The sequence below is a fragment of the Sparus aurata genome, chromosome 23 (assembly GCF_900880675.1).
Source record: "Sparus aurata chromosome 23, fSpaAur1.1, whole genome shotgun sequence".
Classification (NCBI taxonomy): Eukaryota; Metazoa; Chordata; class Actinopteri; order Spariformes; family Sparidae; genus Sparus; species Sparus aurata.
The window spans coordinates 8,000,819-8,024,866 of record NC_044209.1 but is presented as its reverse complement, the minus strand read 5'-3'; the positions used below and the strand labels follow the sequence as shown (position 1 = coordinate 8,024,866).

Below are 24,048 nucleotides of genomic sequence, written 5' to 3'. Positions count from 1 at the left end.
ATGGAAATAACACAGACACAAGTCTTGGTGAGGAAGAGGGGAAAATCCCTCTGGAATATTTATTTAAAAAAATTTGAACTTTAAAACACTATAGTGCAATGCAATAGTTAGTAGTACAGAAAAAGAAAACAAGCATTTCTAGACATTCAGGTCTTTTTCTAGAGCTTTTGACAGGAATTGCAACATTAAGAAATGAAAATGTTTTTCTTTGATTTAAACAAGTGTTCGCAGGAAAGTTGCCCTTCACAGCTTGAAATGTTCTGACATGTGGTTAAACAGAAGCTAAAGATGGAGAAAAGTCTGCAAAATATTTGTCCCACAGTGCCCAGTAGTGTGGTATCTTAACTGTGAACAAAATGAAAATGGAATTTCTGCAATAATCTAGAGATGCACTTTTATAATGCCACACTGAAGTATAGTTAGAAATTGGCAGTAAAAACTTAAGTGACGCTATCTTTTTAACGAAGCTTATGAAACGGTATTAGTAGATTTGAAAGGAAAAATGGTCCCTCTGCATTTAAACCCAAATCTTCAAACACAAACTCTGATATTTAACTCTTCCGCATGCAGCAACAGATGAGCACAACAAATCAGCAGCAGTGTTGAAGAACTGCTGTTCTTCAACTGCTGTAGTGCAACCCAACTACTCAAAAGTGTAACAGACATGTGGGAGTTGGATTTAAAGTCTCCCATTCTCTACACGTTTATTAGACGGATGTGTTCTCAGCCTCAGATTACTTATCGTATGCCCACGATGATTTAGAGGCCTGTCAGGCGAGAAAGCGCATGCTGTCAAGCTGTGACAGTTTCTAGTTGGTTGAATAATGGCTAATTATAAGAAACATCCATTCCACCAGGAGTTGCTGCATGATTATTTATATAAAAAAAATTTAAAAAGGCACAATAAAATACTGATGGTTGTCAACAGCACTGAACAAGCAGGTATTTTGTTTCCTCAAACGGGTCAAATAATGGCACTATGTAACATATTGGGATATAAATTGCAATTTAAACACTAGATCAGATCTAATGTGATCAGTAGTTCACATAGAGACAATCTGTTCACATTTTCTGCTGGTTGAGCCTGAGGTCCAGCGATGGTCTTTGTGGATGAGGCAGAAGAGGGTAAGGGTTGGAAACTGCATCTTCTTCTTAGTACACGTTTGTGTAGTACGCGGTGACCTCCTGATGGACTTTCTTGAGTTGTGTTATGAGGATAATGGTGCAGATCACGGCAGTAATCTGTCATGCAGATACAAAAGGAAGAGGAGGGGGTAAAGAGGAAGGATGGGACAAAGAGCTGTGTGGGGAACGGCCTGCTTCCTCCCCATCACCTCCTCAGAATTAGTTTGGGTGATTGATAGAGCGAGGGTGCACTTACAAGCCCATGCTACCAATCTGCACAGCCACGTAAAGAGAAGCTTGTTGGAAATTTAAAAAAAAGGTAAAATTTTCAATGTTCAAGTACCATTTGAAGGAAAAATCAAACCCTGCATGCATTTGTACACTCGGAAGTGCAATTATTTATTTTTTAAATGCAAAACCCCACAACACACACAGATGAAAGACAAAAAAAATCCTATATGCCACTTTCCTCACTGGTCGGACAGTTTAAGGACAATTTGCAGCCAATGGATGTGAAGTTTATGTAGCTTAAGGTCGCTGTCACACATACGCAAATACTGCTGCTGAATATGGTTACTGCAGGATGTGAGGCACACGCACTGTGACTTAAAGTCAGTTTGAGATCTCAAACATTCACATCTTTGCTTTTGGTTGTGACTTCAACTTTGCTGGTCAAATTTTAAAGTTGAACTCGGTTGCGGATTTGCCCTCTTGAGTGCGCAGAATGGAAGTGAATGTGAGGCGATTGTCGATTTTTAATGTGAACAATTTCTAAATGATCAGCTCAATAAGCTAACAGCCATTGCTTTTTTTTTTTTTTTTCCTTCAAACATGGCTACTGTCAAATCCCTCTGCTGTAGCTGTGCATGGAAAATATTGGCACATAAGCATTTGGCTAATAACCTGCAGGATTAAAAAATAAAATACACAAACGCTACAGTTCCAACAGATGGAGAGATGTTAAAATTGTGCTCTTTTAGGGTGGATTTTTCCATCATAAAGGGAGGTGAAGACACCATGCAGTGACCATGCAGAGAAGAGAAGAGAATGGAATTTAAAAACAGCAGGACGGTGAGAGTGAAAACTGTCATTAGTGCACTAAGACTGAGCCACAGGGATGTTAGCTACAGTGAGAGGAGTGAAAACGACCGGGTCCTGGTCAGGGTGGGGGTACGAGCTGGAGACGAGCTCATGCTGGGTTGGTTGAGGGTTAGCCAGGACAGAAGTGGAGTGAGTCAGGATGATGTACTGAGGAGATGAGGAGGCCTGACGCAGTTTGTTACTGAGGATTGAGCTGCAAATCACAGCCATGAGCTTAAGGAACCAAAGATTGGGAGAATGAAAGAGTGGAGGAGAAAATAAGTTGAACACAAGGAAGGGGAGGGGTACAGAGTAGAACATGGTCACCAACTTTATGAACAAAAAGGGCAAAAGACACAAATATGCTTGGCTACAGGCAAGTGACTTATTGGAGCATCTTCCCTTTTTTTTTGGATTGTCTCCATTTGGTTTCTTCTGGACTGTTTCAATTTAATTTTCTTATCAAGCACTGAATAATTATACAGTACATGACCTACTGTGTTGTACGCAGGGTTGTGTGTGTGTGTGTGTGTGTATGTATGTATATACATATATATATATGTATATATATATATATATATATATATATATATATATATATATATATATATATATATATATATATTTTTTTTTTTTTTTTTTTTATTATATATATATATATCAATCTATAATAATATTATATATATATATCTTTTTTTTATGTTATATATATATATACTATATATATATATATATAATATATATATCTATAGTTATATATATCTATATATATAATATATAATACTATCTTTATATATATATATTTAGAATATATCTCATCTATTTACATTATATATAGATAATCCTCTATATAATATATAATTATAGTACTATATATATATATTATCGATGTATATATATAGTATATATATAGGTATATATATAGATATATATATATATATCTACTATATATATATATGTATATATATATATATTTATATATATATATATATATATATATATATTATAACTATCAATAAGGCCAATTGTTTTTCCCGACAGTTTTCTGAACAGTGAACACAGGAAGAGTTGTGGTACCGACGGGTCAGAATATGGTTTCACTTATAACACAAGAAAGAGCTTACAGCCATGTTAGCAGCTGTGTGAGACTTGCTTTAAGTTGAAGTGAAACCCTCGCCAAAATGCAACCTAGACTTTTTTTGTTTTTTTGAGTCAAACCTTTGTGTCAACGCATATTTACGACGAAAGAGGCACTTTTAAGATTGACTGTATTTTCGTTTTTGGGTCAAATTCATTTTCAATAGGAGTGTGAGGAAGAAAATACACGTTTGAGGTGGTGCCTGGAGGGAGCCATTTGACCTCCAGACCAAAATGATGATTTCTGTCTGTCTCCAGATACACATTTGCATAACACAAGTTGATCAAGAGACGTCTGGACCTGGTGTGATCACTGTTAAATGTGTTTCCCCCCCCCCCCCCCCCGCTGTTCACTCTCTCCAAAGAGCAGACCCCCTCCCTTTTGCATCCCCTTTTGTTTACCTTTTGTTTGAACCTGCCCTTCCTTGTTCTTTGCTCTTACTGTATAAAATGCTACGGTTTCATTTGCTCTGGGTCGACTCACCGGCTCAGACCCGCTCTGTGCCTGTCGGTTCACCAGTTTACCGGTATTCTTTGAATAAACATCACCACAGCAAGCTGCTCAACAGGACTTGAATGATTTTCTTCAAGTGCTTGGGGCAAATTAGCGACGGCATCAAAATCACTATTTTTAAAACACTAAGAAGGCTTCGGCGCAACATGAAACTTTGCTCGTAGTGTCACCAGGGTCTCTACACATGAACACGAGCATTGAGAACATTGTTTGTGTACACAGAGTTTACTAAAAATAGAGTTTTTGGACAACTGACATTAGCAGATGTTTCTTCCGCTTGCCGTCCTGCCAGTGAGAAGTGTCGATCTTGGAATGTGAGGTAACATGGACGAGAGTTAAGGTGGACCGCTCCTAAAGCTTAGTTCCATATAAATGCACGGATAATTTGTTGTTTTGTCATTAGCGAAAAACAATATTGACCTTGAAGTTGAAAAAGGAGCCTCGTATAAGAAACAATACTAAAATCAAAAGCCGGAAAAGTCACGTGAGATATCGCGTGGATAGGTGTTGCTGGAAGACAGTAGTGGTCCACCTTAACTCTCCTCAAAGTTACGTTGCATTCTGAGATCAATACTTCTCGGCTGCTACGACGACTGTGAGCGGAACAAGCTACTGCTAAGGTGAGTTGTTAGAAAAACTGCCTTTTTTAGCAAACTCTGTGCACGCAAACAATGTTCTCAATGCTCGCGTTCATGTGTAGAGACCCTGGTGACCCTACAAGCAAAGTTTCATGTTGTGTCGAGCCTTCTTAGTGTTTTAAAAATGGCAATTTTGATATTTATTGCTGATTTGCCCCAAGCACTCGTATTGAAAATGAGTTTGACCCGAAAACGAATATTCGGTAAATCTTACAAGTGCCTCTTTCGTCGTAATTAAGCATTTACATTTTGGCGAGAGTTTCACTTTAACTGCTAGCAGCAGAATTCTAACATGCTCACAATAACTATGCGAACATGCTAACGTTAAACAGCTATAATGTTTACCATGCTCACCATTTTGTTGAGCTCCTTTTGCCATCAACTATTTCGACACGCATTCACAGTTCTGATAGGATAACTCCTGTAAAGACCTTGTTGATCCCTTGAGTTTTTTTTTACAGCTATCAGCAGGTAGACACATTTGGTCCAAAGTGAAATGTCGCATTATTATAGACAGATTTTCAAACAAGAGATGGCGAGAATAGTGTGGAATAGACTTCAACTAATAGGTGCCTTTTTTTCAGTCAGAAAAGCCGAATAAGACTGGCAGACATTTTGCTGGCCCTGGTAGTCCACTAAACAACAAGCAAAGGGAGACCTGACAAAAAACTGACATAACCACATTACACTACAAGTTAACAGTTTGCATCAAGCGTAGGGAACGCAACCAATCAGAGGGAGAGTAGGCCGGGTCTTGCAAGGAAACCAGAGGGATCCCAAATAACACTGAAATTTCTCGACAACCTTTTGTCAAATTCACTACAGATATTCAAGGATCCCTAGAAGATTAATTTGAATTATTTGGTAATCCTGTGAATATTCATCTGGTACGATCAGAGTCAACTTTTTAATGTGTCCAGTACTTTGGTTTATAAACAAATGTCAGCAAAACTACTTCCCAACAGCTGTATGCTGTGTTTCATGTTAATTGGCAAATTTTGGAGCATAAACTAAGATTGTTAATTTGAAGAATTGGGCTACAATATCAGTGTAGCCACATTTGCATGCTGACACAGCTGTGCTGCTAGCATAGTTCTGGTCTTGTAAATAATCAGATTTAGATTAAAGTTTTGTTCGTGTCAGATTTTTTTTTTTTAACCCATTTTGAACTATTTTGCAATAATTACAACAATACATTATTTTGTATTTGATACAAAAAACAAGATTGTAAAGACTGCCTACCAAAAGAGCTCCAGTTCCCACAAAGAGGCCCATCACCAGTGCTGCTTTAGAGTCAAAGACGGTGGCGATGATCCCTGGACAGTTCTAAAGGAATACCAAGACAAGACAAAACTGTTAGCATCTTCTCAGCTTTAGCTAACCAGGAGTTTTAAACAAACAAAAGTCACCTTACAAGTATCCTGAGTGTACCCTGACAATAACTCAAAGATTAACCGAAGCCATTCAAAACTCAGAACGGCTCCATTAAGTTCTATTCACCAACTTACCGGCATGACGATCTTCTCAAAGAAGCCATCTGGTTTGGGACAGGTCTTTACAGCCATCTCAATCACTGGGATACCGGTCACTCCACAGCAGTGCAGCTACAGGGGACAGAGATGAATGGAGATCACACACGCAAGTCTCCTAATTAAATTACTGAGCAGAAAATCCTCATATTTGATCGTTCACATTATATCATCAATATTAAGCCCTTACATTTTTTTTTCCTGTGTGAAATGTACCATAATAGGAAAATAAATAGCCACATGAATACAATATATAAATAAGGCAATCATTAGTTAAGTTATTCAAATATTTAAACTCCACCGTTTTGGACACAGTCGTTGTGTATATATTCATAGTGTCATAATGTCCCAGCCTCAAAGGTTTTCATGTTCACCAACTGTTAGCAGATTTAGCCAGTTAGCTTCTGTTAGCAAGAGCAACAACGCTGTCAAAGTATTTCTGCCTTAAATTTCCTTTATCTAACATTTAAAGGCAGGTCCATTATTTCTTGTTTTTGAGGTTTATATAGTAATTGTGTAGCTTTCCAGTAGTATTCCATATGGATCTAAATCAGAAAATTATAATATTGGTCAAACTATGTTTGTTTTAGAGTCAAAATTCTATTTTCCAAGCCCTTACAAAAACTGTTTTCCCTACGTGACGAAAGTCGATATTTCCCTGACGGTATTCTCGACTTCCAATCTAAATGCATCCCAGTGAGTGCATGCTCGCAGAGACTTCTATCAAGCATAAATCAACTGAAAATGACAACTACAAAGTTGTTGTTGCAGCACGTTTCATAACGCAAACACTACAATAAGTGAAAAGTGATTAAAAGCTGAAAGGAAATACGCGTGCTGCCGTACTACTATGATGTCATCTGTGGTACTGTTGTGAAGTTGGGCTTGTTGGATCTTGCTCAAGTTTCCCCAAGTGATGACACTTCCTCCTTTTTTTTTAAGGCTGTTTGGGTTAACCAAAACTACAAATGACTCGTTCATTAATTCATACAGAACAGGCATTCTTTTCTTCTAAATGTCATCCTGGATCCATGGACGCACCTTGTATTTCATTAGTTGGATTTAATGTCTTTAATCATTTTACACAATTTATTCCTGATTTTTTATTTCACAAGTTGCATAGACACTGAGTTCAAAACTCTTCAAGATAAAACAACAGGTCTGAGCTGAGCTGCGCTTTTCATCAGACCAGAAGGAGAAAGTTTGCTCTTACCGTGTTGTGGATGAATGTGAGAGTGACACCGATGACTGGGTCTCCATTACTCAAATACAGAGCATACATGCTACTGTAGAACTCCGCAATGCTAAGCCCAACCTTCATGGTGAAGATCAAAACACAACATCGTGGTCAGTAATTCACGTTATTTATTTTATTTTTCATCTTGTAATCTGTAATATTATTGTCGTTCCCTCTCACCCGATCCCTGTTGGCGTAAGCGAGCACTCCGAGGACAACTTCAGCTAAAGCAAGGATGGACACCAGGACAGAGAACTGGAGGGAGAAACCCGATCAACACTTACATCAAGCATGTTCGTGAACTGATAGACACACAGGAAAAGGCAAATTAACAGTACAGGGAACACTTGTTCCACCATTTTGTCCCGCTACTTTGCATGTGCACCAAAACAAGAATATGTAAATGCATGCTTGTTTTTGTTTTCACCAGCAGGAAGAGCTTGTAACATAGAAACTTGTTATGCGAAATAAAACAGAGCAATATTTTCTGCTTTTTTCTTTTATAAAGCATCTATAAAGGTTAGTTAGTATGTTAAAGCATGCTGGGGCAATACGTGATCTATTCATTTCACTGGCCACTGAGGCAGGTCGGCTGCAATTATTAATGATTAATGATCACAACATGTACGAAAGATCAGGCGGTTTTATGAATGAGTCATCACAGTTTAGTCCCTGTGTTTAAGCTGTCTCGAGCCTGAAATCAGCTTCGTCTCCACAATTCAAAAGCAGGTGTTGCAGGTGTTTCTCTCTATGCCGAATTAAATTTCTGTGTTGCAAATCAGAGTTTTCAGCTGTGTGAAAGCCTGTTTCCTCCCACAACACACAGGCCTTCTCAGCCTTCCGCCTCTGTGCTATGTAATAGTAAAGGAATGCCTCTGAACTTTTCCACAGGGGCACCATGAAATAAAACTGGAAAACGCCATTAAACAGGAAATCAGAGAGAATTCAAAAACACCAGTCTTGGTGCATAAAAGCGCATTAATCTCGTCACCTTCAGAAAGGAAAACAAATAAAAACAAGACTGCCCAATAAAGACAAAATGCAGAATCCCAAAGATCCAGAGAGCTCACTGGAGGCAGAGCTCAGAGTATCCGACATATCTCTTTGCAGTCCTCCCACGCATCTATTAGTTTCCCGCTTTTGAGCTGTGGAGGCTTGTCAACATGAAACTGAAACTGTTTCCATACTTTGTGGTTAAAATTCTCATCTGCAGGCTTCGGGAAGTACAGTTGGGATATTTACGACTTATGTAATTGCTTTAAAACCTGAACCTTCGGGAGCGACTTATTAACAGTTATGGAACGATCTACAGACTGGACTGAAACTTCAGAATATTGTACCGCTGATGAACGGTTTTTAAACTAGGGTGAAAGTCTGTGTCTGTGTGCAAATGATGTGAGCGTGCTTTTGCCCTTGTAACTCTATGTTGCTGCCAAAGGCTAACGAGTGATCTCGCCACAGAAACAGGAAGTTAACGGTAAAGGGCACAACGGAAACTGTCTAACAGACGAGTGTGTTCAGATGTGCAGCTCTTCTTATCTACTGATCTACTAGACAACTGTCTAGTTGGCCTTGAGTGAAACAAATCTTCTGTTTTTGAGAGAAAACACTTCACCACTGGCCTTCTTAAGAGTTAAACCCTGACTATTCATGGTTTGCTTTAGGCAAGTTAATGATTAATGACTACTTAATTAATCGCAGTTAAGTATTTCACTGATTAGAGATGTATTAACCGACTATCAGAGATCGGCGACAAAAAGCATCTTGTTACAAGTTACAAACACTTACAGATACAAAACACTGCTATGACAAGACGTATTTAATCTAAATACAAACTATTTTTTATTTTCTTAAGCAGTGACAGTCTGTACAAACTGATATTATGAGTTGGCCATGTTGTAACCTCAGTGTAGAGTGGATTTTGTTGGACCAGTTGTTGTGTAACGCAGACAGTAGTCGTTATTTTATTTGTTAAGTTTATCATTTAAGTAACTTTGCGTTTATGTGATCTGTTCTTTTAACTCCTAATGTAGCTCATTTGGATTTTTCCATGAAAAAAGGTCATGTCAGTGGTTAAATGTGTTTTCTAACAGCAAATGCCCATAGTTCATTTATCATTAATGATTAGTCAATAATTGATTGATGTGGCAGCCGATTGTATCCCCCCCAGCCCTATATATTACACTGTAATAGTTGATAATAGATAATACTTTGTTCTAGTAATCTGAATGTGTGGAGTAACTGGTAACTACATTAATCAAAGTGGTATTAAGTTACATGAAATTGAAGTACCACAATATTTTTGTAATATACTTGGATACTTTCCACACATATCTGCATATCTACATATCCGGGCCAAAGAAGTCGTCTTATAAATATTTGACTGTTAAATATACACACTGTGTCAGGCAGGCTGTAAACAGAAAAATAGACATAGCTGCGGTGCAACTTTACAAGGAAGACTCTGTGTGAATGGAAAAACCGTCTCACCACTTGCAGAGCACATATTTTCTGATTGCAGGCGCCGTAGTCTCCAAACGACACGACAATCAGCATCACTGCCCCGAGAGCGATCAGCACAGTCACAGCTGATTCAAAAAAAAAAAAAAAAAAAAGGGCAAGAGAGAGAAAGTGACACACGTGACAGGCTAAATATCTTCATGATTTCTTTTGAGAAATGTCACAAATATGACAAACACATGTACCGACCCATGACAAATGCACTTGAGTTGAGTTCTTCTATTTGGAAGATGCCTCTTGTGTTGGGGCTTAACCTCAGCCACAACCCGACACCAAAGAAGACGAACCCCAACAACTGTTGACGCAGAAATGAAGCAAAACCACAGTTAGAAGGTGCAGCACACAAATCCCATTACAAGTTTCACATCTTCAAATATTCAAACCTCATCTGTATTTCTGACTATGTGGTTAAATCAGATGTTATGTTTGCAGACACCTGGAGATTTTTTTTTTTTACCAAGTTGCTTATTCTTTGTCACATTACTGCACAAATCTCATAAAGCTCTTACAATATATAACATCATATTGTAGTATTTTCTTTAAAAAAGTATTACTATTGTTTTTCTTTTTTATTCTTATGTTTCCGTGAATCTTGAATCCTGTCTGTTGCGGTTCTTGCTTTGAAGAAAAAAAAAAAACGCTGAAAAAACATGCGCCTTTAGACAACAAAGTGCAGAATGACACCATCTGTGAGACAGCCATGTAAACCAAAAGAAACATTTCAAACTGCAAACCACACACTGAAACACAATGTGCAAGACAGAACATCAGCACATGAGAGGTACATAGAAATAGGGTATCTATGGAAAATGTCACCCTGCTTTTGTGTTTCACTCATCATGTTTATTTGTCCCAGTCCTAATCAGACTGTAGGTGTGGATGACATATCAATAACTATTGATATGTATTGTTAGTTCCTCAATGAAAGCAACAGGTTGCCCTGAGCTGGTATTCAGCAGAAAACGAAACCCACTCAGAGCAACGACTCGCCAAAATCAACCCTGTAAAACCACTAAATGTGACCTACACATAATAACACATAAACAAATACGCCAGTCGCCCTTTTCTTATATGAATGGTATATACTCAGATTAAAGTCTAGGAAAATGTCATTTTTGAAACATATTTCGACCGACTTACCGCAAAGATAATGTTGAAGGCGATGAGGAGGTATTTGCAGCAGAGGCCACATCCGTCCAGTGCCATGATGATGAGCGGCGTTTGTTCTGCTTCGTCTACCTGACAAGTCTGTAAGGTCAGTAAACCAATTGTGTCACCGCGTCTGCAAGCATCCTTCGCGGTTTTATACTAAAAATACACATTGGAATGCACACGTAATCTCTTATAACTGAAATATAAAATACGTGGTAAGCATTTGGTAAACGTCTTAAGAGCGGTGTTTCTTCAAAGACATCCTGTTTAGCCTTGAACAATGTCGAAGCCGTGCTAGACACGAGTTAACTTAAAGTACAGTACATACCTGTGGCTATTTAAGGCTGTTGCGGTCCCTCTCGTCACTCGGTCAGTCAAAGCCCACACGCTACAAATTCTCAAAGTTGCTGCGTGCTCTTTTTGCAGCCTCGTTATCTCTCGTGTCCCGCCTCTTTCACCTTTCTTAGCGTTTTCATTGGCTGAGAGTCGAGACTGACGCGAAATGGCACCTATGAGCGGAGGAGCTGACCCTTCGGCGGGCGGGTCCAGGAGAACAATTCAAGAAGAAACGAAAGTTTAGGAAACGAGAGCTAAGGATGTATGAGTCACAGGAAACAAACAGTGAGTTGGAGTCTTGTCTGGATTTTTAACTCATCTGATGGAACGATAATTCATAGACACATTCAGGGCTACACGATGCAATTTTTTTTTATCTTCATTTTACGAATTTGTTTGCGCAGAAAATATAAACAAAATAAACCACTTTACAGTTATGTTTCTTGTAGATGTGAAACTTAAAACCCACGTGAAAACTGTCAAAGGAAACAAAGGAAACAAAGGACAGGAAATGCGCTGTGCCATCCTGCCCATACACACAGACACACACGGCACCCATGCAGTGTTTGTGTCATAAACTGTACCTTCACGCAAATCATGTTTTCCTGGCTTTGTTGGTATTAAACATGCAAGCCATATCATGCGTTGAAATATGTTGTTTTTATATGACACTATAACATAAATATAAAAGTGTGGCAACTCACTAGTGTCCGGATAGAGGGATGTGTGCCTACAATGTAAATACACAGCAATACATATAGTGCACAAAATAAATACAATTTTAAGTGCAAAAAATAAATGAGTGGTGATTATTTACAATTTAGAAAAACAGACGGTCAGAAAATTCCCATTTGCGTCTACACTCCAGCAGTACATATCTTCTGTAAGTGTTAATATAGCAAAGTTGTGAGGTCAGGGCCATTTTCACAAGTTCCTTTTAAGTGGTTTGAAGGTGTCAGTGGTTCCCAGAACTCAGTGATCACACATCATCAGGGATGTTTGATCCCACAGTCCCCTCATACGTGATAAAACACCATTAAATTAGCTTTTAAAACAGAGATCTTACAAATTCAGATAACCCAGGTGTATGGGAGGTAAAATGGCATACCGCAAAAACATACACTTGTCTTTAAAAACAATCAGAAACATAGTGTAAATTTACACTATGTTAGTGTAAATTTACACTATAATTTACACTAAGTCACATTTATGTGGCTTCTTCAAGCTTGTATGGGGGCATCCAACTATTCTCAATTAATCCTTTAGCTGTAAAATATTATACAATGCTGGAATATACCTGAATACTTTCCTGTGGTCCAAGGTTGCATCTTAAAATTCCTTGCTTTAAGTGCCAGTGTATTGGTTAGTTGATAATATCAGATATATTGGCGTAGTGATATGTTGTCCACAGTGTGCGGATGTGAAAATTTGAAAAAAAAAAACTTAAAACGTATACATTATAATGCAGAAAAAGATTGGGGTATTTTATAACTATTAGATTCCCAGTGAAGTTTACTGTTTTAGTGCCCTTATGTCATTCTGGAGAGTAAAGTTTATTGTTAAGCTTTAAAAAATTCTGCCTCAGTTACATAGAAGAATTTTGGTTGAAAACATCATTGTATTGGCTGACTTCCTGTCCATTTTTTTTTTTTTTTTTTTTTGCCATTAGCCCTATTAGCCCCTAGCCCTTCTCCCCATGCAACCAACACTTGCATGACTCCCTTCTCTCTTTCAAGGCTGCTGTTTTTTTCTTTGCTTTGCCTGTTTGCTTTGCCTGTATGGTAGTATAAACTGTCACTGGGAGTGCTGGGATTGGTAGTGTTCCCTGTTCCACCCATTGCCAGTGTAGCTACCAGAACAGGATGATCCTGCTCTCTTTGTGCTCGGGATGCAGATGGGCGGTCTCTTTATGGATAGCTGATTTATATTTGATAAAGCGGTCAGGGATATGACATAATGTATATTCTCTATTAGTGCATGAGCAGTGGGAGAATAGACATGGGTTACTGACCAAACACCCTATAACAGTGATTACTGCTGTAATATAGAGCTATTTAACACTTATTTTACTCATTATTTTATTTCATTTGGAAAGAAAAAATTGTTGACAGAATGTGAAGGAAGCGTTAATGTTATGACTGCATGGCTAACTGAGCTAACTGAGCTAACAGCAGCTACAGTTGGCAGCAGAGAGCAGTCACTCTGGTGATATGCTGCCCCCTGTATGACCGTTTGTTTCTGCTGTAAATTAAACATTTTGGGGGGCTGCTTGAAGTTTTCTCAAAAACGGGAGCGGTGAACTGAATGCAGGAGCGCACAGAGCAGAAGCTCACGGTTCACAGTAAATGAAAGCGAAAGAGTGCAATGTGAAGACAGCGGCAACTGTGCGCCACTAAAAAACAGATATTCCTCCAGATACCATGGTGTGGTTTTTCACAATACCTTCTCCTGACCCGTGAGGTCCGTGGCCGTACTGACAGAGTAATGGCTTCTGCAGGCTCTCATAGACTGTCAGTGAAACAGGCGGCTGTGTGGAGTGATGTGACCTCACCGCCGTCCATCATTGCAGGTTCAGTGGGTGGCACAGGGAGACGTAGCAGAGAGAGACAGAGGTTGATAGAGTGAGTGACTCAGAGGGAGGGAAAAAAAACACACACACACACACACACGCACAATACACTGCACTCTCAGCGCCTCACACACACACAAACACACACATTTACACGTTGGCAGTCGGCCTAAAGTGACAGCAATCATCTGTTCTAAGGCAGTCAGGTGAAGAACCAGTGCAGGTTTTTATCACACAGGTGTGTGTGTGTGTGTGCGTCTGACACAATATTTCTCTCTCTGATGTGTCCCTCCGTCTCTCAGTTATTGCAGCTCCGCTGCTATAAACCTTTCCACACAACTGCAGCCATATTTGATTAGTGCCGCTTTTGTATGAATTATATGACAACAATTTCACAAGAGAGCAGTGATTTTTCTTTGCTCTCAAGATGGAATATCACTCCCCTTCAGACGCCTTGTCATTTAAGGCCCACTAGGGGGCGCAAAAACATTAGAAAAAGTGACTGCAGTGTATATCATTCCTTTAAAAATAACCCAACTGGGAGACTGCAAGTGCCAGCTCGCTGCTCCTTTGATTTATTTTGCATTTTTTATTTCCGTGAAACTTTTTGATATAAGAGGCTTTTTTCTCCCCTTTGTTTATTTGACCATGCTCCATAAATACACACGCATAAGTATAAATGAATATACAAACTGAATATTGAGATTTCTTATTGAATAACTGTCATGCAATTACAATTTCCAAATGTGGGAATCCATTGTTTCTTTTATGGATGGGATGTGCAACACGCTAAAAAACGAAATTGAGTGATGATATGTGTCGCAGGTCCTTTGGGTTTAAAAAATACATGTATAACTCTTCTGCTTACATGCCTACATGGAATCAACCTGAATGTTCATAGGAAAATGTAGTCGTTATTTCATATTTTTAAAGGAGCACTATGTATTTTTGGAGAAGAAATTCAAACTCAGAATTTGAATATTTACAATAATAATGAGGCAATAATGCGAACGCAAAAAATGAATTTGTTCCATAACTGAATAAACAAGCTGCTCTCAGAGGAAAATAAGGTCCCACAGAACACTGTTTACAGCTCTAGGAAGGTGGCAGGGTCCGCCACATATAAACAAAGTGAAACAGTATGAAATGGTGTTGTCCTCTGGGTTCAGTTTGTTTATTCGGTTTATTCAATCATGAAAACAAAGAGAGTTTGTTTATTTAGTTTGTTTAGGCATTTAAAAAAAAAACAATGGAGGTTCTCCTCTGATTAAATGTCTTCCCCCACACTAAATAATGTAATCGTCTTGGTTGTGGACATTTTCATTTATATTTCATTATTCTTTAATTGTGTTTCATTGCTCTAAAATATTAAGTTGTAGGTGATTTGAAGCAGTAAAATAGAAGCATCTTCGTTTTAATTTGGCTACACAGTGAAATAAGTGAGGCTGGAGGAGGAGGGGGAGCTCTGTGGTGGTGGTGGTGGTGGTGGATTCGGGCATTGAAGGAGAAGGAGACACAGCAAACGCAGACCTCAGACCAGCCCACCTCACCTCACTGTCCTCCCTCTCTGTGCCCGGCGCCCATCGACGAATCTGACCGCGGATCAGCTCCCTCTGCACTACGAGTTTCACCAACTGGGACTCAGACCAGAGGAAATCGTGTTCGTCGACAGCCAAGTCCGCACGCCAAGACACATCCAGAGCAGACCACGGCGAGGAAACGGACGGTGTGATAAGAAGGGACGGGAATCAAGGAGAAGGCTGCGAGGAACAACAGAGGGGCTCCGAGGCAGAAACACGTTTCACGGCGAGAGGAGAGAGAGGACTGGCTGCTGCCGCTGAAGGAGAAGTATTGCGCGTAGCTAATTTCCAACATTTTCTATTATTGGCAGCGAGAGTGTGCTCCCCGAGCCACATTTATAACGAGAGCTAGCGGAATGTAATGCTAGCAAGCTAGCTAATGTTAGCGGGCTAATTAGCTCGTCAGGCATCCAAGAGTCGGACGTTTGATCTTTATTGAAATAGGTCACGGCTCCGCGTCGTTTTACTTTTTGGAGGAAAAAAAAAGGATTGTACTTGGCTTTGTCCTGAATCCTGGCACGGTCATAATGTTCAGTCTCGAATAGCTAACGCCAAGTTAGACAATAAACAGTGCTGTAAGCTGCATATATTGATGAAAATCGGCTCAACATTATTCGTCTTCGCTTTTTGGGGAAAAGCCTAATCCATTGTGAGTATCGAGCTGTGGACAAATCACAAGGAGAAGGCGAAGGTAGAGAACAGACTTTTGAGTGGTGACTGTCTGCCGTCCAATGTTAATGTCGACCGACGTTGCATCTATAATGCTACCCGTTAGTCGGGGAATAATGGACCGGGAAAGAGACATTGATACAGCAGCCGGACCCCTCGCAAACGCGGCCGGGGGTCCAGCAGCTGTCCGGGGGATGAAGCGAGGAGACCCGGAGCCCGACGCTCAGGCAGCCGCTGCTCTGACTGACTTGGCCGGGGCGGAGTGCAAGAGACCGAGGATAGACGGGACCGGGAGTGTTGTTGGTGACATTGGACAGGTAGGAACGCATCGCTAACAAACACGTACTAATTATACAGTATGCGTTATAATTTCCTCACATCTGTATGGTTTTGTCTCCATGTGTGCAGCATTATAACAAAGTCTCATCAGCCCTCCCCCTTTCTTCTTCTTCTTCTTCTTCTTCTTCTTCTTCTTCCTCGTCTTCTTCTTCTCCTCCAGTAAAAGCTTTTGTTCCCAGGCATCAGCAGGGAGTGATGATAATGTTTTGATAGGCCCCTCTCTCTCTCTGTCTCTGTCTCTCTCTTGCCCTCTCTCATCAACAACATAATCATGCATCATTGCAGCAAATAGAGAAGCCTTTAATCAAAAATGAAATGAGGGGTTTATGAATTACACAACAGTGTGACGATAGTGAAATGTGTCTCTGCTGAAATACTGTAGCTGTCCTCCTGGAGCTGCTCAGTGAGGGAGCATGACCAAGCCAGACAAAGGTAATATGATACAGGCTCCATTGCTATGACAGACAGCAGCACAGCAAAGATCAGACCCATTCATCGTGCCTGTCTCATGGAAAGTAAACCGGTGCTTTCTTGCACGTTGCTAGGCACACTATGTGTGTTATTATTTTTTTATGCACATGGATGAAATCAAGTGCGACGATAATTTGCAGTGAGTCATCACATCAAATCCTGATACACACCGCATGTGCCATCAATGGCTCCGTGCCCCCCCCCTGATTGTCGCTAGGTGTTAAAAGAGAGAGGCAGACAGGGATTGGGGGAGGGGTCACCACAGCCAAAGACAAAGAACAGAGCCTTTTGGTGTCGGCTGAAGGAGCGAGGGGGCTCAAGGGGGCCCTCCATAACACAGGTCTTCCCTGCTTTCATGACTCGATTGCTGAGGCAGCAAAGCACAGCGACCATCCCTGCCTCTGAAGGACTAATCTGTGTACATTACAATAAACCGGGGCACTCACGAGGCACCTCTCTTCTCGGATCTATTACTATTTATTCCTCTCTCTCATGAACACATCATTCTTCTACCTACAAACATATGAAGTGTCCACAGTGCAACAGCACACAGCAGAATTTTAGCTGACTCCCAGTGTTTTAAGTGCAGGGAAACGGCACTAACAGCAGTCGAAGAGCAGGCGGGCATGGTTTGAGGTCATCTGCAGGTAATTGAATCCTGGAGAACTGGTAAAATACTTTAATTGGCTGTGCGGCTGACCTGCTTCAATGACGAATGGGTCCTGTGTAGCGCCGTTGATGATCTTGCAGAGGATGGATGCTGATGGCGGGGAAAGGTTATTGCCGCCGGCAAAGATGATGTGACAATGAGCGACATGGCATGGTGAGGATTCTCACTGCCCATCAGTTGTATTGATCGCTGGGCACTGGGAGAGTAGAGTGGAGGTGGGGAGGGTGGGTGAGTTGATGGATGGAAGATGATGTAGACAGGGATCAGTTGATGCACATTGAGAGGGGATAGTGGTGAATTGAAGGAGGTGGAAGACAGAGAAATAAGAGTGGGATTTGAATGGACACTAGTGGCGATTATTTTCATCGCCTATTACTCTGCCAGTTATTTTTTCGATGAGTTGTTTGGTTTATAAAATGTCAGAAAATACCGAAAAATATTGATCACAGTTTCCTGAAGACCAGATTACGTCCTCGATTGTCTTGTTTTGACCGCAATCCAGTGACATTCAATTTATTGTCATGGTGAAGAAGAGAAACCAGAAAATCTTCACATTAAAAAAGCTTGTCTTTTTCTTTAAAAAAAACTGCTCAAATCGTTTATCAGTTATCAAAATAGTTGGCCATTTATAGTATTAACTAATCAGTTAACCCTTGCAGCTCCAATGGACACAATGTTTGGGTGTATTACAAGAGAAAAAGGAAACTTTGGGGGCTTTCCCACCAACATGTTCAGGTTGATGCAGCAAATTCTGAACTGCTTGGAGCATTTGAGCAAAACAATGTTGGTTCGAAACCTGAAAAACTGGTCCCCAGCTCGACCTTAAGTGCAATCTGAAATAGGTGTCTCATTTTCTACAGATCAGTCTGGATTTTGCGATTAAAACAAGTGCTGTTTCACTAGACCAAATTTATAAGTATCTTGAATGGAATTGAAATCTGGATGGATAAATGTTGGGAGACATGAAAGGATGAAGGCAAGGAGAAGGCGGCGACAAGCAAATCAGAGCCATTAGTTTGCATCCATCAGGGATCCTGATACAGGATGAGAGGAAAGTGATGGATGGCAGCAATGGCTTCATCAGCTGGGTGGAGAGATAAGCGGTAAGGTCCGCTCTGAATAAAGATTCGTAACACTTGAATGCAATGGGTAAATAAAAAAAGACACAGATGGTTAAAGTCAATCATGGTGGTTGCATGTCGGTGGCTGGCTGTGGCTGAGTTCGTGCTCAGGATGGGGAGGATGAGTTCCGTGGATGCTCCTATAACTAAATGCAGCTAACAATTACCATAGCACTCCCATTGAGAGCTGGAGGTAGTGGATCGCTGACCTTCCAGGCTGACTGTAAATCAGGACTGTAATAATAAATGAGAGTGCAGCCTCCTCTCCCTTTTGTTGCTCCTGCTCTCCTCCCCCGCTCTGCATCATACAAACTGCAGACCCCTTCTGCCCCCCCCCCTCGCTCCCCTCTAGCTGTCCTCTGTTTTTCCCCCCCTCCTGTCTCCCCCAAGCATATTTCCAGATTGCTAATTGACTCCTGGTTCGCAGGCTTCCAGTGTGCCAGTGAGTTGAACCACCCCTCCCCCTCCCCTCTCCCTCTTTCTCTCTGCTGTCCCATCTTTCTCCCTCTGCCATCTTTGATTATCTCTCCCTTCTCCGCCCGCCCCCCATCACTCAAATGTGCGCAACATCCATCACCTTATTTTTCGCCTAGCCTCACATCTGCATTTTTCTCTTGTTTTCCACTCGTGTTTGTTTTTCTCCTTATTTCTTTCATGTATCGTCCCTCTTCGATCTTTTTTCAAAATATTTTCCTGCCACGCTCCCTGTCAGTACTACTGATGCGTCCCCTTGAGGCAGTGTTGGGGTCCACTCCTATGCAGCAGGAGTACAGTTTCTAACCCTCTATCGGCCTGTCTGTCCCTGTGTTTCGGAGAGCCGATTTGTCCTATCGTTGGCAGTAAAGAGGCTTTGTGTCGCGCTAACGAGATCAAAGCTCATTTAGGAGAGGGCATTAGCCAGAGTGATCGCTTTAACGGGCCAGAGCAAAGGGAGGGGGTCAGGCGAGGGGCGGGTTGATATGAATGGACAGATCACTGAGATAGGTTATTACCATGTTCAGCACAAGCGGCATTCATTATGTTGTGTTGTGTTTCTGTAAAATCAGTGGACTTGTGTTAACTTTATCATCTGCCCAGTGGCCTAATGACGAATTTAGTCAGTCATATAGGTCGCTAATGAGAATATATTGCTGCCAGCAGTCATCTCCTGTACACTTGCCTTAAAAACAGGAATTAAAGGCTCTATATGTGATATCCACTTCCACTAGATGTTGCACTAGAGCACCACCAGACCAAAACAAATGGGCGTGTTGGGCCACACCTACCCCCTAACAAGAAATATCCGTCATATTGCTGTCCCCCAAGCCACCAGGCTCTACTGATAAAAACACTTTAACTTGCAGAAAAATTCACCAACTCTTTGAATTAAGAGTTGCATTAAATTAATTCACCAGGTTATTCTGGCTCTACATGCTGTACATTAGTGATGTATTTAGCCTAGTAATGAGCTATTTCTGGGCTTGCTAGCCATACTGCTAGTGCTAGCTATCTCTAACCTTATTTAAAATATTTCTTGTGTAGCTCAAGTTTAAAGGTTATAATTTAAATGCCTTCAGTGGAACTGAACCATCTCATCACTCTCTTAGTCTCTTTTATGGAAACTGTGCCGACTGTTTCACAAGGCGGGATGCACTAACATGCACGCAAAGCTCAGATTACAAGACATGGAGAGGGAGCATGACTTCATTCACAGCTCAGGACGCCATTACTCCATTAGCTCTTTACATGGCAAATACTTGTTTGTGCCATATTGGTAATGGGATGATTACTGAAGTCCTTTTATTAAGGAAACATTTACATCATTGGCTGGACACATCTTTTATAAATAATAATAATAAGCTATTGTATACACTGCAACAAAATACATTTGCCATTATCGTTTTCTATTTTATAGATCTGAATGATGCACTCTTTTAATTAATAGGTTAATTTTCAGTTTAAAATAATCATGGCTTCTTGTGTCTGATCAGTGACTGGGGCATTGCATGATAATTTACGTTGCTGCTTTACTTACTACTCATAGTGGTTAGGATAGTAATTTGCATGCTCCCAGAGATCTGATGTTTAACTGTGGCTTAAAAGATGCTAATGTCATACAGAGGACATAAGCCTGAATTATTCAGAGAAATGAAGAAATATCCACAAATAGGCAACAGTATTACAGCGAGGCAGAGGGCGTGGGCCAGCTTGTGTGTTAAGCCTGTATTCATGTGTGTTAATATTTGCTACAGAGGGTCGTACTCAAGCCTAGCTTGTCAGACGTTATGCTCGCCACTGCTGTTTAATGATTGCCGTTAAACTTTGAGCTGCAGCACAGCACTGGAGTCACCCTTGACTTTTGAACCGGCAACGATAAGCTAAAAATTCCCCAGACAGAGTTGCTCAACTCATATTTTCTCTTTTTCTCTCGCTCTTTCCCTGCGTGTGTCCAATTCAATTCACTGCTTTATTGGCACAAGTACAGCAGCCAAATTGCCAAAGCACAAAGAAATAATCAGGTTGAATAAGGAAAGGTACCATTCATAAAAAAGGAATTGAAAAGAGCACGTCTCTCTCTCTCTCTCTCTCTCTCTCTCTCTCTCTCTCTCTCTCTCTCTCTCTCTCTCTCTCTCTCTCTCTCTCGATCGCTCTCTCGACTGTTGTAAGGCATGCCAGATTCAGCTCCTTAACATGACACTTGTATGTTAACTCTCCCTTTATGGTCATCATGTCATCACTCCCCCTACCCCCACCCTACATGCCTCCTCCCCCAGGCTGCCCCCAAACTGTCATATGTGCTCCCATCTCCAGCCACACGGAGTGAAATGTCAATTCAGTGTTTCCCTTACATGGGGTCAACTGGGATGCAGCAGCATTGTCACAGCTGCCACAGTGTAAAGGATAATGGAATCGTAAAATATCCATTAAGTTGTGTGTGATCAAATTTAAATGGTACATACTGAGTACTGATGTGACACATTATCAAGTACATACATGAAAACCCTGCATAGACATGTGTTCTCATTTCATTCGTTAGGCACCGCAACATAATGCATGCTCTTAGTGCAGTAAGTTACAACCTGGAATAATTAAATCTGACAAACAATGAAGCAGCCTTGCAAAATATTGGTGCAAGTTGGAGGGCCTTGAAGGAGAGACAGCTTCTCACTTTTAAAAAAAATAATAAAAACCCTTAACAAAAATGAAATATTGAATACAAATAAATAAAACAGAATTCCTATTTAATGATAGATCACTGGCATTGAAGTTTAACATCACAGATATTTTCCCTCACTGTAAAAGATATTTATTCCACAAAGGGCTTGTGATCAAAAGTATCTGCTGCAGAATCTGAAGCAGGCACATTAATTAGTCTGGCTGAGTACGAAGAGCAGTGAACTCTGCAACTCATGATTGCAGTTGTAACGTTTGTATTTCTAATATTTAATTTTGCCTAAGCCAACCTTTAAATGTACTCATTCACTTTGAATTTCTGCAGGCGAGGATTGCAATAAAAACAGCAGAACAATGGGAGCATAAGGGGGGGAAATGAAAAAGCTATACGAATGTGATTCACCAACTAAACTGAATGCATCATAAGATAGAATTGTACTTTTCCATCATGGTGTACAATGGTTACGGTGTAGATGCATATGGCATATGGATTGAGTTAGCATATGATGTGGCCCTTTGACATTTCAGTGGTGCCACCACATGATGGGTGTGTCATGCCGAACACAGCAATGTTGTGTATGTATTACAATCATTACCCAAAAAATTTGTCTTCACATTCTTAACATTTGTAGCTATGTAGAGAGTCCCACACACATCAGCACCTGCATATTTCTGACCGCTCTGTTATTAGTGGGCCACACAGTCGGAGGAGAGGAATCAGTCTTCAATAAATCCATCCAAAAATGCCCCAGAGGCACATGTTTGGTTGCTGTCAGATTGCAAATGATAACTTGTATCAAGTTCCTATTAGAGGTGTCTCAGACTCCTACTCTTTTAGAAAGCACATTAACTATTACCAAAAAAAAAAAGTGGATAGCTGGAATGGCCCCATTCTGTGGGCACATTTTAGTCTCAAAGCCTTCAGTCTTTAGGGAAACACTGCAATATATCTTGACTTTCTACCTGTCCTTTTGGTTGTCTTTGTCTGTCTTCACGTCCCTGAATTTTATAAAGAGCCGTTTTCTTATATGAACACTGGATAATGTCCGGAGGATCATATCTGGACAGTTGTAGAACACAGCAAAAGATTGTCCAAAATTGTCCAACAGCTTTTTACTAATAGCCTCGTATGGTTGTTATCTTATGTTTAAAGTATCCAAAATCGTTTGCCATTTTAATGATATTGGATACTTGTGTAGAAAAAATCTGTTAAGTTGCTTACAGATGTTCGGGACATTATCGATCCTTTTTCTAATAATTACGTAATGTGGTATTGGATTGAAGCACAGACTTGTGTACACACTGATTAAATTCCAGCATTCCAAGGTATTTCTGATACTGGTTTCCGTATCAAAACAACTGTAGTTCTCAGCCACTGGACACTTTGGTTTAGGAGGACTGATCCGTAATAATGACTGTTTTTAAGGTGATATTAGTGCTACATGTATTTGAACGTATTCGCAATGTTGGTGAAAGAGTGGACGGCAAGAATAAGCAAGAACGAAGCAAGACAGTGACCTCTTTTCACACATGGATTCAGATGGACATTACACAGACTTTGGGAGCTGGCGGGGTACAGTCCGTTTAATGTCCGGGCCAACCGATTTGGGCATTTGCTCTCCAATATACAGCTCCTCCGGCTAACGTCCGGACAATTTCGGGGCAGCAGACAGTGCATGTGTGAAAGAGGCTTATGTTGGCTCTGTTTGATCTTCTTTGGGTGTGCTTTGTTCTTCTCCCGTCTTTGCCTCTGGGTTATGATTTGTTGACTTCATTGAGTTTTGAGGTTGCTGGTTATATTGGGCCAGAGATTGCCAAGAGAATCCTGCAGACAGCACTGGATGAATGATTGGTTTTCTGTGTCTCAGATCTTGTGTTGTTTGTGAGGCTGTAAAATCCAATTTGACTGTCGTTGAAGATCGCCATCTCAGCTCCTAGTTGAGGTACAAGGCATGACTCTCTCTTGTCTTTGGTGATTTGTGTCTTTGTCAAAAGTGTCAAGATTTGAGGCTTTAAGGTGTTTTGCTGGGAGCAGGTGGGATTTTTCGTACATTTGGTGTTATGATTGGGCCCATAATGAAGCCAAACATCAGAGCAGACCACCTCCTCAGGCTGTTCTGATAGGGCTCACTGGATGCCTGCAGCAGCCCCCTTAATTACCCCGCTCCCCCCTCCCCTAGTCTCCCTCCCCTCTCACCATCTGTTGAC

The 24,048-nt window shown here is 40.7% G+C and overlaps 2 protein-coding genes across 5 annotated transcripts in view; one reads left to right on the top strand and one right to left on the bottom strand.

Moving 5' to 3' along the window:
* Positions 1-22: 22 nt before the first annotated feature.
* cd9r (CD9 molecule related) lies at positions 23-11,420 on the bottom strand. 2 transcript variants are annotated; one of them, XM_030408033.1, is made up of 9 exons: positions 11,261-11,420; positions 10,921-11,028; positions 9,970-10,075; positions 9,751-9,848; positions 7,441-7,515; positions 7,237-7,338; positions 6,003-6,098; positions 5,737-5,820; positions 23-2,439 (listed from the first exon to the last, which is right to left on the bottom strand). In XM_030408033.1, exons 2-9 carry the CDS (start codon positions 10,984-10,986, stop codon positions 2,224-2,226), a joined length of 843 nt encoding a protein of 280 aa, XP_030263893.1. In that variant the 5' UTR covers positions 10,987-11,028; positions 11,261-11,420; the 3' UTR covers positions 23-2,223. The 2 variants fall into 2 exon arrangements, with proteins under 2 accessions (XP_030263893.1, XP_030263894.1); XM_030408034.1 differs by having other exon boundaries at positions 23-1,242.
* Positions 11,421-15,300: 3,880 nt separating this feature from the next.
* LOC115575196 (RNA binding protein fox-1 homolog 2-like) overlaps positions 15,301-24,048 on the top strand; it is a 49,220-nt gene continuing 40,472 nt past the window's right edge. For 2 of the 3 annotated variants that reach the window (XR_003982642.1, XM_030407072.1), the window contains exon 1: positions 15,301-16,403. Coding sequence is in view for 2 of the 3 variants with exons in the window: in XM_030407072.1 (XP_030262932.1) it covers positions 16,149-16,403 (255 nt within the window). In the remaining variant the exon portion in view is untranslated. The remainder of the gene's footprint in view (positions 16,404-24,048) is intronic. The other variant, XM_030407071.1, reaches the window with a different exon arrangement.